This window comes from Eublepharis macularius, chromosome 14 (genome assembly GCF_028583425.1).
Source record: "Eublepharis macularius isolate TG4126 chromosome 14, MPM_Emac_v1.0, whole genome shotgun sequence".
In the NCBI taxonomy this organism is placed as follows: domain Eukaryota; kingdom Metazoa; phylum Chordata; class Lepidosauria; order Squamata; family Eublepharidae; genus Eublepharis; species Eublepharis macularius.
Window position 1 is genome coordinate 50,190,433 of NC_072803.1, and position 12,849 is coordinate 50,203,281.

The window sequence follows — 12,849 nt, forward strand, 5'->3', positions numbered from 1 at the left end:
CGTATGGTGGAGGCTAATTTTAGTCCATCAGTGCCGAGCCTTCCACCGGTCCCCCTCTATGAGGGGTTGTGGAGGGTCCACTGCTGGCTACCCCAAAAAGGGGTACAGTATTCTATCCGTCCACTACTACCTTCCCTTTTTGTATGCTGACCGGCAGGAGTGCAGGACTGCCCATCTTGGAATGGTTTTATTGATTGCAGTTTTTATGCCGTGTTTTATTGTTTTTATGTTGTATTTTAATCAATGTTGTACCTCGCCCTGAGCCCGCTTGCTGGGAGGGTAGGTTAAAAATATAATTAATAAAATAAATAAATAAATAAATAAATAAACAAATAAATAAATAAAACTAGAACACAGAGATGAGGAAGCTAAACCCTGCCCTGCATTTTACTTTGCTGCAGTCTGCTGCTTCCAGTATTTATTTATATTTTCTACTGAAAGTAAGCCAAGTTGCAAGGGAAGTACTGAAACCAAGATGCAGGAGGGGCCTGGGTGTAGCTCCTTTTGTATGCCGTGTGAAATACAAACAATTCAGAAGCCCCTTTTGCTTTAGACAGCTGGACAGTGCTGGATACATATGGACTCCCCACCCCCTAATCCTCAGTCATTTCTCGTCTGCTCCTGAGAACTCGGCTCCACCAGGCCCCACAAAGTGTTGGTTTTGGTCTGTGAAGCCTTACCTGGCTTGGTTGCAATGGGTTTCGGAGGCTGCCTCCCCACCCTAGATCAATGAAATCTAAAAGACGGAACAAGGGTCGACATTTGAGACATGGCAAGATCCATTAAGAGATCTCCCAAAGGAATTTTTTTTAATTAGTAAATGGCAGTCACGAGGAACCCCAATTTAGATCGGGGCCGTTACGTCAGATAAAAGAGCTGTAACTCTTTTTGTACTTGAAATGGTTTTGTCGTCTAACATGTCAAATAGCAGCTCTCTGGATGGAGACCATTCAAAGGCAGGAAAACAGCGCCGGGAGAAACACGTTTTAAGAAAACTGCTGTCTTCATATCATTGTGCTGATCCAAAATCAAGCTTCCCCTCACCCCGGGGGAAACAGTTTGCTGGAGCCATCTGTTCTCAGATCTTCCTTCCTCTCTAGGAGGATGGAACAGTATCAAGGATGACCGTTGAATGATATCAAGAGAAAGCTTCTGCAGAGTGGAAAGAGCCTGGAACTATGGCACTCCCGCACCCACCCTTCTTCCATGGAATCACAGTGGATTCTGGGCTGCAGTCTCTATCTAAGGTTATAAAATAGTAAAGAGTTCAGTAGCACCTTTAAGACCAACCAACTTTATTGTAGCATAAGCTTTCGAGAACCACGGCAGCTAATGAAGAGACGAACCCGGCTAACTCCTCTGGATCTATCAGAGGTTTTAGAAAACCTCTCTGTTTAGGAACACTTTTAGGGAATCGTGATTGAGCTTGCAAAAGAAGTGGGGTCTTCAAAATCGGAAAGCTGGTTTGCACAATGAGGGTTGTGTGGTAAGCAGGAGGCTGCTGCTTCAAACCCAGTTGCAGGCACAAACCCAGAGTCTTTCCACACATTATAAGTACCTAGGGGTCCTCAAGTGAATGTCATTTCATATGTCCCCCCTCCAACTTTCCATGCACTCGCTCGCACAGTCACACTTCAGTTTGCTCCCCTACACTTTTGATATCAGTTCCTCAACTGCTAAAAGACTCCCAGTTTCCCCCACATCCATTTATTCAAATGCAGATCCTGACACTTTCTCACAACTTAGAGAAAAGCAAATGGGCACATCAAAGGAGCCTACAGCTCTTGTTCTAGCAGCAAAAACAGAGCTGAATTGCTGCTTTGCCCTTCAGACTCACTTGCAGATGCAGTCACACAAAGGGAGTTCCTGTGAAAGCAGCATTCACATGCACTGAGCAAGAACAGCCTGTGTGTGAATTGAGGACCACACATACAATTCTGCACTTGAGCGACCCTAGGTACTTAGATCCAGAGGAGTTCGCCGTGTTAGTCTACAGCAGCAAAATAGCAAAGAGTCACACCTTTTCACACTGCGCCGGGGGACTCGCAATTAAGCGCAACATCGCGCTACAAATGCGAAAAATTGCGTTTTCTCGCACGAGATTTGCACATCGCACGAGATTTGCGCAATGTCATGCAAATCTCGCACGAGAAAGCACGATGTTGTGCTTAATTGCGAGTCCCCTGGTGCAGTGTGAAAAGGGCCCTGGATTGTGCACTCAACCTCTTTCATGACTTTTGCTACTGATTTGCATCTACTCCCCCCTCCCCTCACCACCTATACATATCTGGCCAGTTTCTTCATACCCTCCATGCATCTGATGAAGAGAACTGTGATTCTTGAAAGCTTGTGCTACAATAAAGTTGGTTAGTCTTAAAGATGCTACCGGACTCTTCGCTATTTTCCTAGGTATGTAGTAACATGTAGAAAGACTCTCACTGGATGGTTCTCAGGCTCAGCACTCCTCCCTCTTCTCATCTATAATATACAAATAATACTTAGTATTTGTACCATGTGTTCAGAGCCCTCTGCCCACAGTATCATGCTGTCTTCCTTACAATGACTCTGTGAGGTAGGCCGGTATTATCACCATCACCATATTTCAGATGGAGAGAATGGCTCAACTGAGGACCCATAATATGTTTCAGATGAAGGCAAGATCTCAACCAGGAACATCCCACAGCACACCTCATTCTCTTAATTATTATGCTACACCAGATTTCATAATACAGAGGCAGATTTGTGTCAGGGTGTCAGCCTGGGATCTGAGAGGCCCTCCTTGCCTTGAAGCTTGCTTGGGACAGCCCGTCCCTCACAAGCTTAACCTACCTCACAGGGTTGTTGAGGGGATAAAATGGAGGAGAACAACATACACCTCCCCGAGCTCCAAGGAGGAAGAGCAGTATTTCAAAAGTACTACATGAATAAATACCAGTCTGCCTTAGAGGGCTGTTGTTACAAGATCGACAGAGAGGATTAATGTGCACTCCTCAGAACTCTTGAAAAGTGATACATGCATGTAATACCATCATCACACTTGTTCTGAACTGAGATTTAAGAAGGATGAGTTAGGCCTGGCCTTTGATGGCTGTATTTGATGTTATATGATATTTCAAACAGCCATAGTTTTGTAGGCAAGGGACTGAGCCAGAAATCCTCTCCAATTCACATCAGAGGCATTCATTGCCCTTAGAAAAAGCGGCTTCCTTTCTCTGCCTCATCATAAGATGAGGACAATATTAATTGCCTCCAGGGTTTGCAAGGTGGCACTAGTAAAGGTCTTCAGAGGTCTCCCTAATTGACCAGACCCAGACAGGGTTAGTTTCTGTGAGATTGCTGCCGCGTCCCTTCAAGCTATGACACCAGTAAACATCCCTAGTGGTGTTTTGTAAGGATCACAAAATAAATGTTTTGAAAGCACAGAATAAATGTGTCATTAATTGTCAGTGATTACTGATGAATTGTACTGGGTAGGAAAATGATCCAGGAAGTCCCGGGTTCAAATCTCACTTCTGCCACAGACTCACAAAGTGGCCTTAGGCACCCTCTCTGCTTCACCCACCCCCCTTTTCAGTTCTAACAGAATATTACTTACAGGGTCATCATAAAGACCATAAACAAGGTCATGCTTGCAAAGAGCTCTGAACGCGCTAAGAAAGCACTACATAAAATGCCGAGCACAATTCCTGGGTATAGTGCATTGGTTTTCTGTGACTTGCAAGCCATTTTGAGAGCTTGAAGAGGTACAGGTACGGTGAAACAACTAACAGTCATAAAAAAGGAATATTAATGAAGTGACATTTTATTCTGTGCCGTTAACATTTTATGCCTTTACTCTAAACTGGCCCCAAATGATGAGTGAGTAAGAAATCCAAATAAATAAATATTAGCATTTGCTTGTGCTAGTACTGTACAAGATTCCGAAGTGCTATGCTGGGAAATAAGCCAACTCACTGTATCCACTAGGGATTATTCCCTAACAAGTGTGGACAGGACTCCAACTTCGCTGCTTTCATTCCCTCTCAATCTCTGCACTGACTCGGTGAGGGTGGGGAGATGAAAAGGCCATATATTGGGAGACACAGCAAGTCAGTTGCAGACCTGGATTTGGATCCAAAAGGGGCCCAGTTCAGTCCCTGTCAGGGCTTTTTTTCAGCGGGAATGCAGTGGAACGGAGTTCCGGCACGTCTTGAAAATGGTCATATGGCTGGTGGCCCCACCCCCTGATCTCCAGGCAGAGGGGAGTTTAGATTGCCCTCTGTGCCACTCAGCAATCTAAACTCCCCTCTGTCTGGAGATCAGGGGACGGGGCCACCGGCCATGTGACCATTTTCACCAAGCGTGATTTAAACTTTAAAAAACTCCCCCCTTGTTCCAGCTGACCCAAAGTGATGTCATTGTGCAGTCCTGAGTTCCACCACTGAGTTCCACCACCTCTTTTCCCAGAAAAAAGCCCTGCTTACAGTGCAATCCTAAGCAGAGTTACTCCAGTCTAAGCCCATTGATTTCAATGGGCTTAGAGTAACTCTGTTTAGGATTGCACGGTTAGTGTCAAACCCAGATCTGGGAGACTGAGGGTCAAATTCCCACTCTGTGATGAAGGCTGGGCAGGTAGCCTTGTGCTAGTCACTCTCAGCCTAACCTATCTAACAAGGATGGTGTTGTGTGGATAAAAGGGAAAAATAAAGTTATAAGCTGCTTTTGGTCCCATCTAGATAAAAAAGCAGGGTACATTTTTAAAAAAATTATTAATAAACACTGTTAAAGGATCCAGGGTAGCAGGGCTTTGAAAGGAGACAGTTGCTGCCAGTGATACTAAACATCACCGGGCAAGATGGACCTATGAATCCAACTGTAGGAGAATATGAGCTCAAAATGTAAGTTTAGAACTAAGCTATGGTTCTGTGATAGAACACCTGCTCATGGGATTACAATATGGATTAGGGCTTTTGACCAGGTCATCGAATGTGTTCAATCCAAATTTCAGCGGAAAATTATGGGTCAACCGAAGTGTGTTCCATATGCAGTTCTCTGCCTAGAAACGGGTTTAATCTTAATGGAAACGAGGACCTCGTTTATGACATTCAAATACTGGCTTTGTATACATTATAACTGTGATCTGAGGAGCCTTATATGCCAAATGCTTTCAGAATCCAATCTGTCAGTTTGGTTAACACATATCAAGGAGAAAATTAAGGCTATGGGTATTTCTAGGGATTCGCTATCAATGTTAACATCAAATGTTGCATTTTTACAAATTAAGAATAGGATGTTGAACATTGAGTGCCTAAAGCTATATAGTCTGGCTATCGGAACCTGCTCCCCCCTAAGCTTTGAGATCCCTCTCACTGTAGGGAGGATGGTTCAATATTTATCCTCCTTGCATATCAATGTAAGGTGTTTTCCCTGGCTAGGTGTAACACTATGCCGTCTGCCATTTTGCATGGCAGATTTAACAGGACACCCTATTCAACCAGACATTGCCTATGTAAACAAAACTGTGTTGAGTCAATAACACATGTTCTTCTGCATTGTCATCTGTATGTTGATACACATCGCACATATTTAAAATCTGTTCTAGCTAATATGACGGACTGCCCTAAGTCACTCAAAGTTCATGGATTGCTGAACGATTCTTTTCCCGAGGTAACCGAGATGGTGGCTAAGTTTCTCCACCACTTTGAAGTGGTGTCAAAGGTTATCATAGAATTAAGTTATGATTGCTTTTTCCTCTTATTGTGTCTGCATTTTAATCAACTGAATTGCTGATATATGCCAATTAAGGCTAACTTGACTTGATAGAACGCCTGCACAGTATACAGAAAGTGCCCAAGAGGAATATCCAGTTAAAGGAAATAGCAAGCGCTGGGAAAGACCCTTTGCTGCCCAAGACCTTGGAGACTCCCCCGCCTCCCGACTCATACCAAGTTAATGGACCACTGGTCTGTCAGTGTGAGGCAGCTCCAGCTGCATGGAGAACAAAAAAATGTACAAAGTTGACACCTAGCAGGATCAGGGCCTTTTCAATGGCCACACAGACATCATGGGATTCACTCTTCATCTCAAGATATTTGCTCCCCTGTTCCCTTCTCTTTGCACTTCCTAAGGGCAAGTAAAGACAGATGCTTTTCTACCGAGCGTTTGATATCAGATAGCCAGATCTAAATCACTGGATGCTGCCTATCTTTTATGCAGCTGTTCTAATTTTGTGATCGTTTCCTGGGAGATTTTAAATGGCTGGTTGATCTTCTTTTTCATCGATATTATGTGGTTCTGAGCCACATTGAAAGACTTTGTTCAGTAGCAGCATCTGAGTACTGTAAAAGAAAAAAACCAAAACACCTCTACAAAAGCTTGCTACAAGCATGCTTTACGTTCTGGAGAAGCGAGCCTCAGAAAGAAACAATCTTGATATTAGCTGCTCTGTGTTACCCTTCAAAGGAAGGGCTGTTTCCATGGGTCAGCGTCAGCCAGTTGCCAACCCCACCTGAAGGTTCTTCTGCCTCCCTTAGAGGCAAGAACTTGATCCAGTTCATCACCTTTCAAGGGGCAGACAAGATTTCTGCTTATAACCTACGTAACTCTAATAAAGTTCCACTTTATGTTGGATTTTAACTGCGGCAAGCCACTTGGAGACCTAGAATGAAAAGTTGGCCATTAACAGGATAGATTCACAGCTGGTTTGGCATAATGGTTAACAGATGTGCAGTGCAATCCTATGCACATTTACGTGGAAGTAAATGACACTGTGTTCAATACTTACCTGGGAATGTGTGTAGGCTTGCTCTACAAACTAAGGTCTGGGAAGTCCCTGATGTGAAGCTTCGCTGGGCTGCAAGCTTTCTAAATGGCAAACCATTCTCTTACAGTCTCTTGTCTACAATATGAGGATAAGAAGCCTGACCTACTTTACAAGGCTGTTGTAGTGATCCAACAGAAGTGCTTTGAACACTGTAGGTGGTATATAAATACCAAGTGATCATTATTGTTTATTTATACAGCTCAGCGTTTTATGAAGTATAAGAGGAATTTATAGTTAAAATATGACACAGGGGGATCAAGAGGATGGGAGGGAGCCGCTGCTGAATGCTGACCAGACTAAGACCAGAGATGCCCTTCCTCAAATCCCCATTCAACCACAATATTCACTGCATGGCATTGGATGAGCCACCTAGTCCCAGGGCCACCTCACAGGCCATTTTAATGACAAAACCAGAAGGCCATATTCATAACACCAGTTTTCTTGGAGGGCGACCAGCAGAAGAAATGTGCATCAACTGCAGTTGCACGTGTTTAGGCTTAATTCAGGAGAAATTATGGCTCTAGATGCCATCCTTTTGCCAGGCCCCTTGGCCCCCATCCCACCTTACCTTGACAGCCTCGGCGTGCGTCACCTTGTCCAGGGCTTTGTCGTTGACTTTCAAGATCTGGTCGCCGACTCGGAGGCCCTCCTTCTCGGCCAGGGACCCAGGCTCCACCAGGGAGACGTAGATGCCCACGCCGTGCTCGGAGCCGCCTCGGATGCTGAAGCCCAAGCCCTCCTGGGCTTTGTTCCTCTTGAGGGTCACCTGCCTGACCTCCCCTCGGAGCTCCTCCAAGCCGGAGGCAGCCAGGGGAGCTGTCCCGTCCAGGAGGGTGCTGAAATCCTGCTGCGACTTCCGCGAGGCTAGAGCGGGAGGCCAGAAATGGGCCGCCGGCGCAGGAGACGGGGAAGGGGAAGGCGCGGCCGCCGCGAGGGAGGCCAGGGCCCGGGGGGAGGCCGCGCCTTCGAGGCCCCCGTTGGCGTTCCCGGGCACGAAGTCGGCCTTTAGGTAGAGCCCCTCGGAGGTGTATTGGTCGAAGAGGAGCTGGTCGGAGCGGGGGATGACCAAGCGCAGCATGGGCAGCAGCTGCCTCTTCTCCGGGCCGTCCAGGAGGACCTTGAGGGTCTGCACCAGGTCGAAGACGTTCCTCCGGCAGTGGTAGACGTTCAGGCAGTGGATGAACTGCTCCCGCTCGGCTTCGCTCAGCAGCAGGTTGAGCGCCCCGTGGAGCTTCCGCACGTTGGCCGACAGCAGCCGGATCCCTGCCCCGGCCGGCTGCCCCCCAAGGGCCGGCGGCGCCCCCGTAGCGGAGCCCAAAGAGGCGGAGGAGGAAGCGCACGAGTTGAGAGACGCGCGGTCCAGATCCGCGCTCATCGCCTCCTCCCCGAAGGACCAGCGCTTGCAGGCGAAGTCAGGGCATTGGGGGGCCGCCGACGCCTGGACGGGGAGGCGCTGTGCTTTCAGTTGGGCCCCCTCGAGGGTCTCCGCCGTAGCGGCTGGACAGGCGAGCCGCAGGGCAGGGGAGCCATAAGGAAAGGGTGGGAAGCCTCTTCCTTCTCCGCCAAGCCGTCGAGGAACGGTGACCTCCCCACGACTTCCAAGGCAAGGCGAGCTCCGGAACGCAGCTCAAGTAACGCCCGCCGCGCCCGCCTCCTTTCGCCTCGGCCAGCGCTGCCTGGAGAACCGCGGGCAGAGCTCCTCGGCGGAAAGAGGCGGTGGAAGTTACGAGCGCCGAGCCAGAAGCTGCCTTCTTTTCTTTCTCTTGGAAGTCTGGGCTTTTCCAAGCCGCCCCTCGGCGCCGCCTCTTTGCAACGCGCTGCCTCGCCAAAACATACAGGTAGCGATCCTAAGCAGTTCTACTTGGAAGTAAGCCGCATGTTATTCAGGGGCTTTACTCTCCGGAAAGTGTTCTAAGAATTGCAGCAAAACGGATGGAGCTTTCCGAAGTCTTGGGGCCGAGTCCTAAGAGTAAAATACATACGGATCCATGCAATAAGTTCGGGCGCTCTCCTCTCCTCTTGCGCTCTTGGGTTATCCAAAGCAGTTCTCTCGCCTGGTTTCGCTCGCCCAGCCGAGCAGACTCGCCCCTGTCCGGGTCCCTCGCTACTGCGGCTTCTGCGAGAGAAGGAGAAGGGGATACTTTGCAAAACTGTTGAGCTGCCCGTTTGCTGCCTGCCGGGACCAGCCTCTTGGCAGCAGCTGCCCAGGAAGTGACGCGCCTCCCCCGTTGCCCGGCGACAGCCTGATACAGTCCGGCTCGCCAGAGGTGAAGGTGCCCAGAAGTCCTGGGCCGGGTTGCAAAGCCAGCCAGGCGGCTAGGATGGCACCTCCTGATAGAGCATACGCCTTTGGTGGGGCATGCTATCGCTCAGCCTTTAAAGGGTGGGTAGCAGGCAGAAATGCAAGAGCTTCACCATTTGCTAAAAAGAACTCCACCAATCGAATTTCTGCCCACTAAGCAGCTGTTAAAGGCCCGAGTTGGTTGCAAGGGATGTGGGTGGAGAGGATGAGCTTCACCTTCCTGTGGGTTCTCCAGGCCCTTGAACATTAGACAGCAGGCGGAATTTCAAGAGGGGAAGCTTCTCTCATGTGAAAAAAGCTGCACTGGTTGAATTTCTGCCTTCTAGGCACTTGATAATGGTCCAGAAACCCCGGATGCATTGTAAAGGAAGGAAGGCTGGCAGCTCCTCCAGCTGCCCCCTCCCTTTTGTATTCCTCCCTAACTGCAAAAAAGGCTCTTCAGTTTTTATTTAAAAAGATGTGACAAGGTAGAAGTTCAATAAGTGAATTCCCCCTTCGCTAGCATTTGCAAAAAGCTGTACCTATGGATTCCTGCCATTGCTAGATAGCTATGGGAAAGCACAGGCGACTAGGGTGGGGTGAGAAATCACAAAAGGCTGCAGCGCTTTCCTGTTCCCTCCCTTTGCAAGCTGCAGTGCTCGGCCCCCACATCGATCAGAAGAGCCAGGTTCCTTCTATGCATAATGTGAAAAATGAGGAGCACTGGGGGATCAAACTTCCCCTCCATCCAGAAAACCTCTCATCCTAATTAATTTATTTCAGCCTGCACTTGGCTCTGGAATTTGTGCTGTTTTGACAAGAGCAAGATACCTCTGTGCATGCGTAGAAGACATGCTAATAGTATGCAGGTATACTAACTACACCTTACAGCCCTCTACCATATATCCAGGGTGTGTGAGAAGTTTTTACCTTTGCAGGAGTCCCGTTGCTCCAAGGACCCCAGAATGCTGAGCGTGAGGAACTCCAATTTTATCTTCATAGCAACCCAGTGAAGTAGGTAAGGAGCTTGCCCACAATCACCCAGGCAGTTTCATAGCTGAGCAAGGCTCTGATTGGGGCTAATGTTCTAGTTGCCCTGACAAACGGGCTGTCATTGAAATAAAGATAGCGTAAACACAGCCTGGCTAAATCAAGCCCCAAAGCCGCCTCGTTTAGAAAATACTTTGAAAAGGGGTCCGAAACGTTACGAACAAACCCACAAGCAGGCAACAGCCCCTCCCTTGTTATGTGTACTGTTTATGTACTTTGGTCCTATCATGAGATGACAAGATTCTCAGGAAAAGTCAACAATGTTAGGAAAGGTGGACGACAGTAGGAAAAAAGGAAGACCCAAAATGAGATGGCTTGATTCGATAAAAGAAGCCACACCCTCCAGTTTGCAGGATCTGAGCAAGTCTGTTAAATGCTAGGATGTTCTGGAGGTTTTTCATTCATAGAGTCATCATAGGTTGGAGGCGACTTGATGGCACATAACACACACACACACACGATATTCCAAAGTATACTTCCTCTAGACATGGAGGCTTATATGTCTCCCAAAGTGAGTTTTTTCCAGTTGAGAAAAAAGCTCTCTGGGCATGTTTGCGTCTTCCCATCCATCAAGGTCCAGTGTTCACAATGGAAGCGGGGAGCAAACTTTGCTGAAATCCCTTCTCCAAGCCTCACCAATTTGGTCTCCCCTATAGCTTTCTACAGTAGCTAGAAGTAGGGTGCCAACTGCCTGGTGGAAAAAAAACCCCTCTCCCTTTAATAGAGGCTTAATGGGATGTTATTTACCTCCATGCCAGGAAAGGCTTTGGGGGCCCATTCTCACAAATTAAACCTCTGTTGAAGGGACAGGACATTTTCCTCCGGGCTTATTGGCAACCCAAGCTAGAAGGCTGTCACAGATGCTTTAGAAGTCAAAGCCCCCTCACTGAAAAAGAGATTGAAGGGACAAACTCCCAGTACCCCTTGACTGAAACAAAGGCCAAGATCTAGTGAGTTTTCTAATCAATTCCCATCAGTGGTGCAAAATGGCTTTCCAATGTACACAACACGCTGCTGAGAAATTGCTGTCGTTAAAGCAGGGATTAATTGTATGCAAAGGAGCTAATCTTCTTGAAGGGTGCTTTATGTTCCTTAGCTGGGTTTTTCTAATTATAACAAAGAGGTGTTTCGTATTTACAGAGTACTTCCATCTCCAAAAGTGTTTCAGAAAACGCCAGCCAATTAGCTCCGAGAATACGCTGCCAAAGAGTGTGTGGGTCACGGGAGTAAGTGTGTTATAAGTGCTCATAAAAGCCGTTCAGAGTTTTAATTTCAATCAGTTTGGCAGGGAAAGGTTAAGTGCCTTTGCCAGAAGCTCTGTGCGGCATCAGCAGCAGAGAGGAAAAGGGGGAAAAATCCAAAATTCGTTCAAGCTGCCATTATGCTAAATTGCTCCTATTAATTTGGAATAATGATTTTGCCTCATTCGTGTATTTGACCCTTGCAACAACAAAAACCTACAGGGAAGTCGTTACTGTTTGGGGGACACTCTTGCTTGCTCCTGTGCTGTAATAGAGGTTTGATTTGCAGAAATTAGCAGGTGAGGTTTTGCTTAGCATGGAGATAAACATCATCACTTGGAAATGTCTTTGCAAGGAGATGCCATTAAAAGCATAGGTACTGAGGCCAAGCAATCTGAGCAAGTAGGAAACTGAGGTGGAAAAAAATTGTAGCGGGGAAAAATTGGTAACTTGGAATCCTTGTTCTTGACCTTTGCTACCACCCCTTTCCCCTTCTTTAACAGCACTACCTCAAGAAAGTACCTGAAATGACCACTGCTGCCATATTCCTTTACATTTTTCTCTTCTTACTTGAGGTGTGAATGGCAGATATAGTGTGGTGTTGCCAGAAGGAAATAGGATAGGCTGTAGGTCAGAAACTGTGCAGTGTAACTCCAAGATGAAGCTTCAAAGTAAATACATGTAGCCCGTGGGCCAAGCTACATGTCACAAATGTGCAGCTGGAACTCCTGATTTCTTACTGGACCTTAAAAGGTACTTGGGAGTCTGGAAAGAGACATGGGTCCAGACTGCAATGCCAGAGAAAGGTGGGGGGGGGGGAGTAAATTTCCCCCTTGTGTGTTGCTTCCTCAATTGCAAATTTGTTTTCATGATTTAAGCCCCCAAACACAAATGATCTGTACCGTGCTTTTTTAAAATAGTGATTTTTCTACTAGGTTTAAAGCTGCTAAATTGCATCTTAATAAAAATAATTTTATATCATTTAAAATAGCAATAATAATAATTGTGCTTATATACAGCTCTTCTAGACAGATCAGCACCCCACTCAGTGGTGAACAAGGTCAGTGTTGTTATTATCCCTATAATACAGCTGGAGACCTGGTCTGAAAGGAGTGGCTTATAACAACAACATTTGCTTTATATACCACCCTTCAGGACAACTTAATGCCCACTCTGAGCGGTTTGCAAAGTATGATATTATTATCCCTACAACAATCACCCTGTGAGGTGGGTGGGGCTGAGAGAGCTCTGTAAGAGCTGTGACTGACCCAAGGTCACCCAGTTGCCTTCAAGTGGAGGAGTGGGGAATCAAACCCGGTTCTCCAGATTAGAGTCCCACGCTCTTAACCACTACCCTTGCCCCCCTGCTGAGTTCATGGCAGGAGTGGGATTCGGAACCAGCAGAGTGCTGATTCGCAGCTCAACCACTATGCTACAGCTTAGCGCTTATGGATCCAGAGGAGTTCGCCGTGTTA

General features: G+C 47.1%; 1 protein-coding gene across 2 annotated transcripts in view; it reads right to left on the minus strand.

Moving 5' to 3' along the window:
- WHRN (whirlin) overlaps positions 1-8,177 on the minus strand; it is a 175,003-nt gene extending 166,826 nt beyond the window's left edge. For both annotated transcript variants that reach the window (XM_054998355.1, XM_054998357.1), the window contains exons 1-2: positions 7,775-8,177; positions 7,371-7,582 (exon numbers count right to left, since the gene is read on the minus strand). In XM_054998355.1, the coding sequence (XP_054854330.1) occupies positions 7,371-7,582; positions 7,775-8,177 (615 nt within the window). The remainder of the gene's footprint in view (positions 1-7,370; positions 7,583-7,774) is intronic.
- Between the last annotated feature and the right edge of the window lie 4,672 nt (positions 8,178-12,849).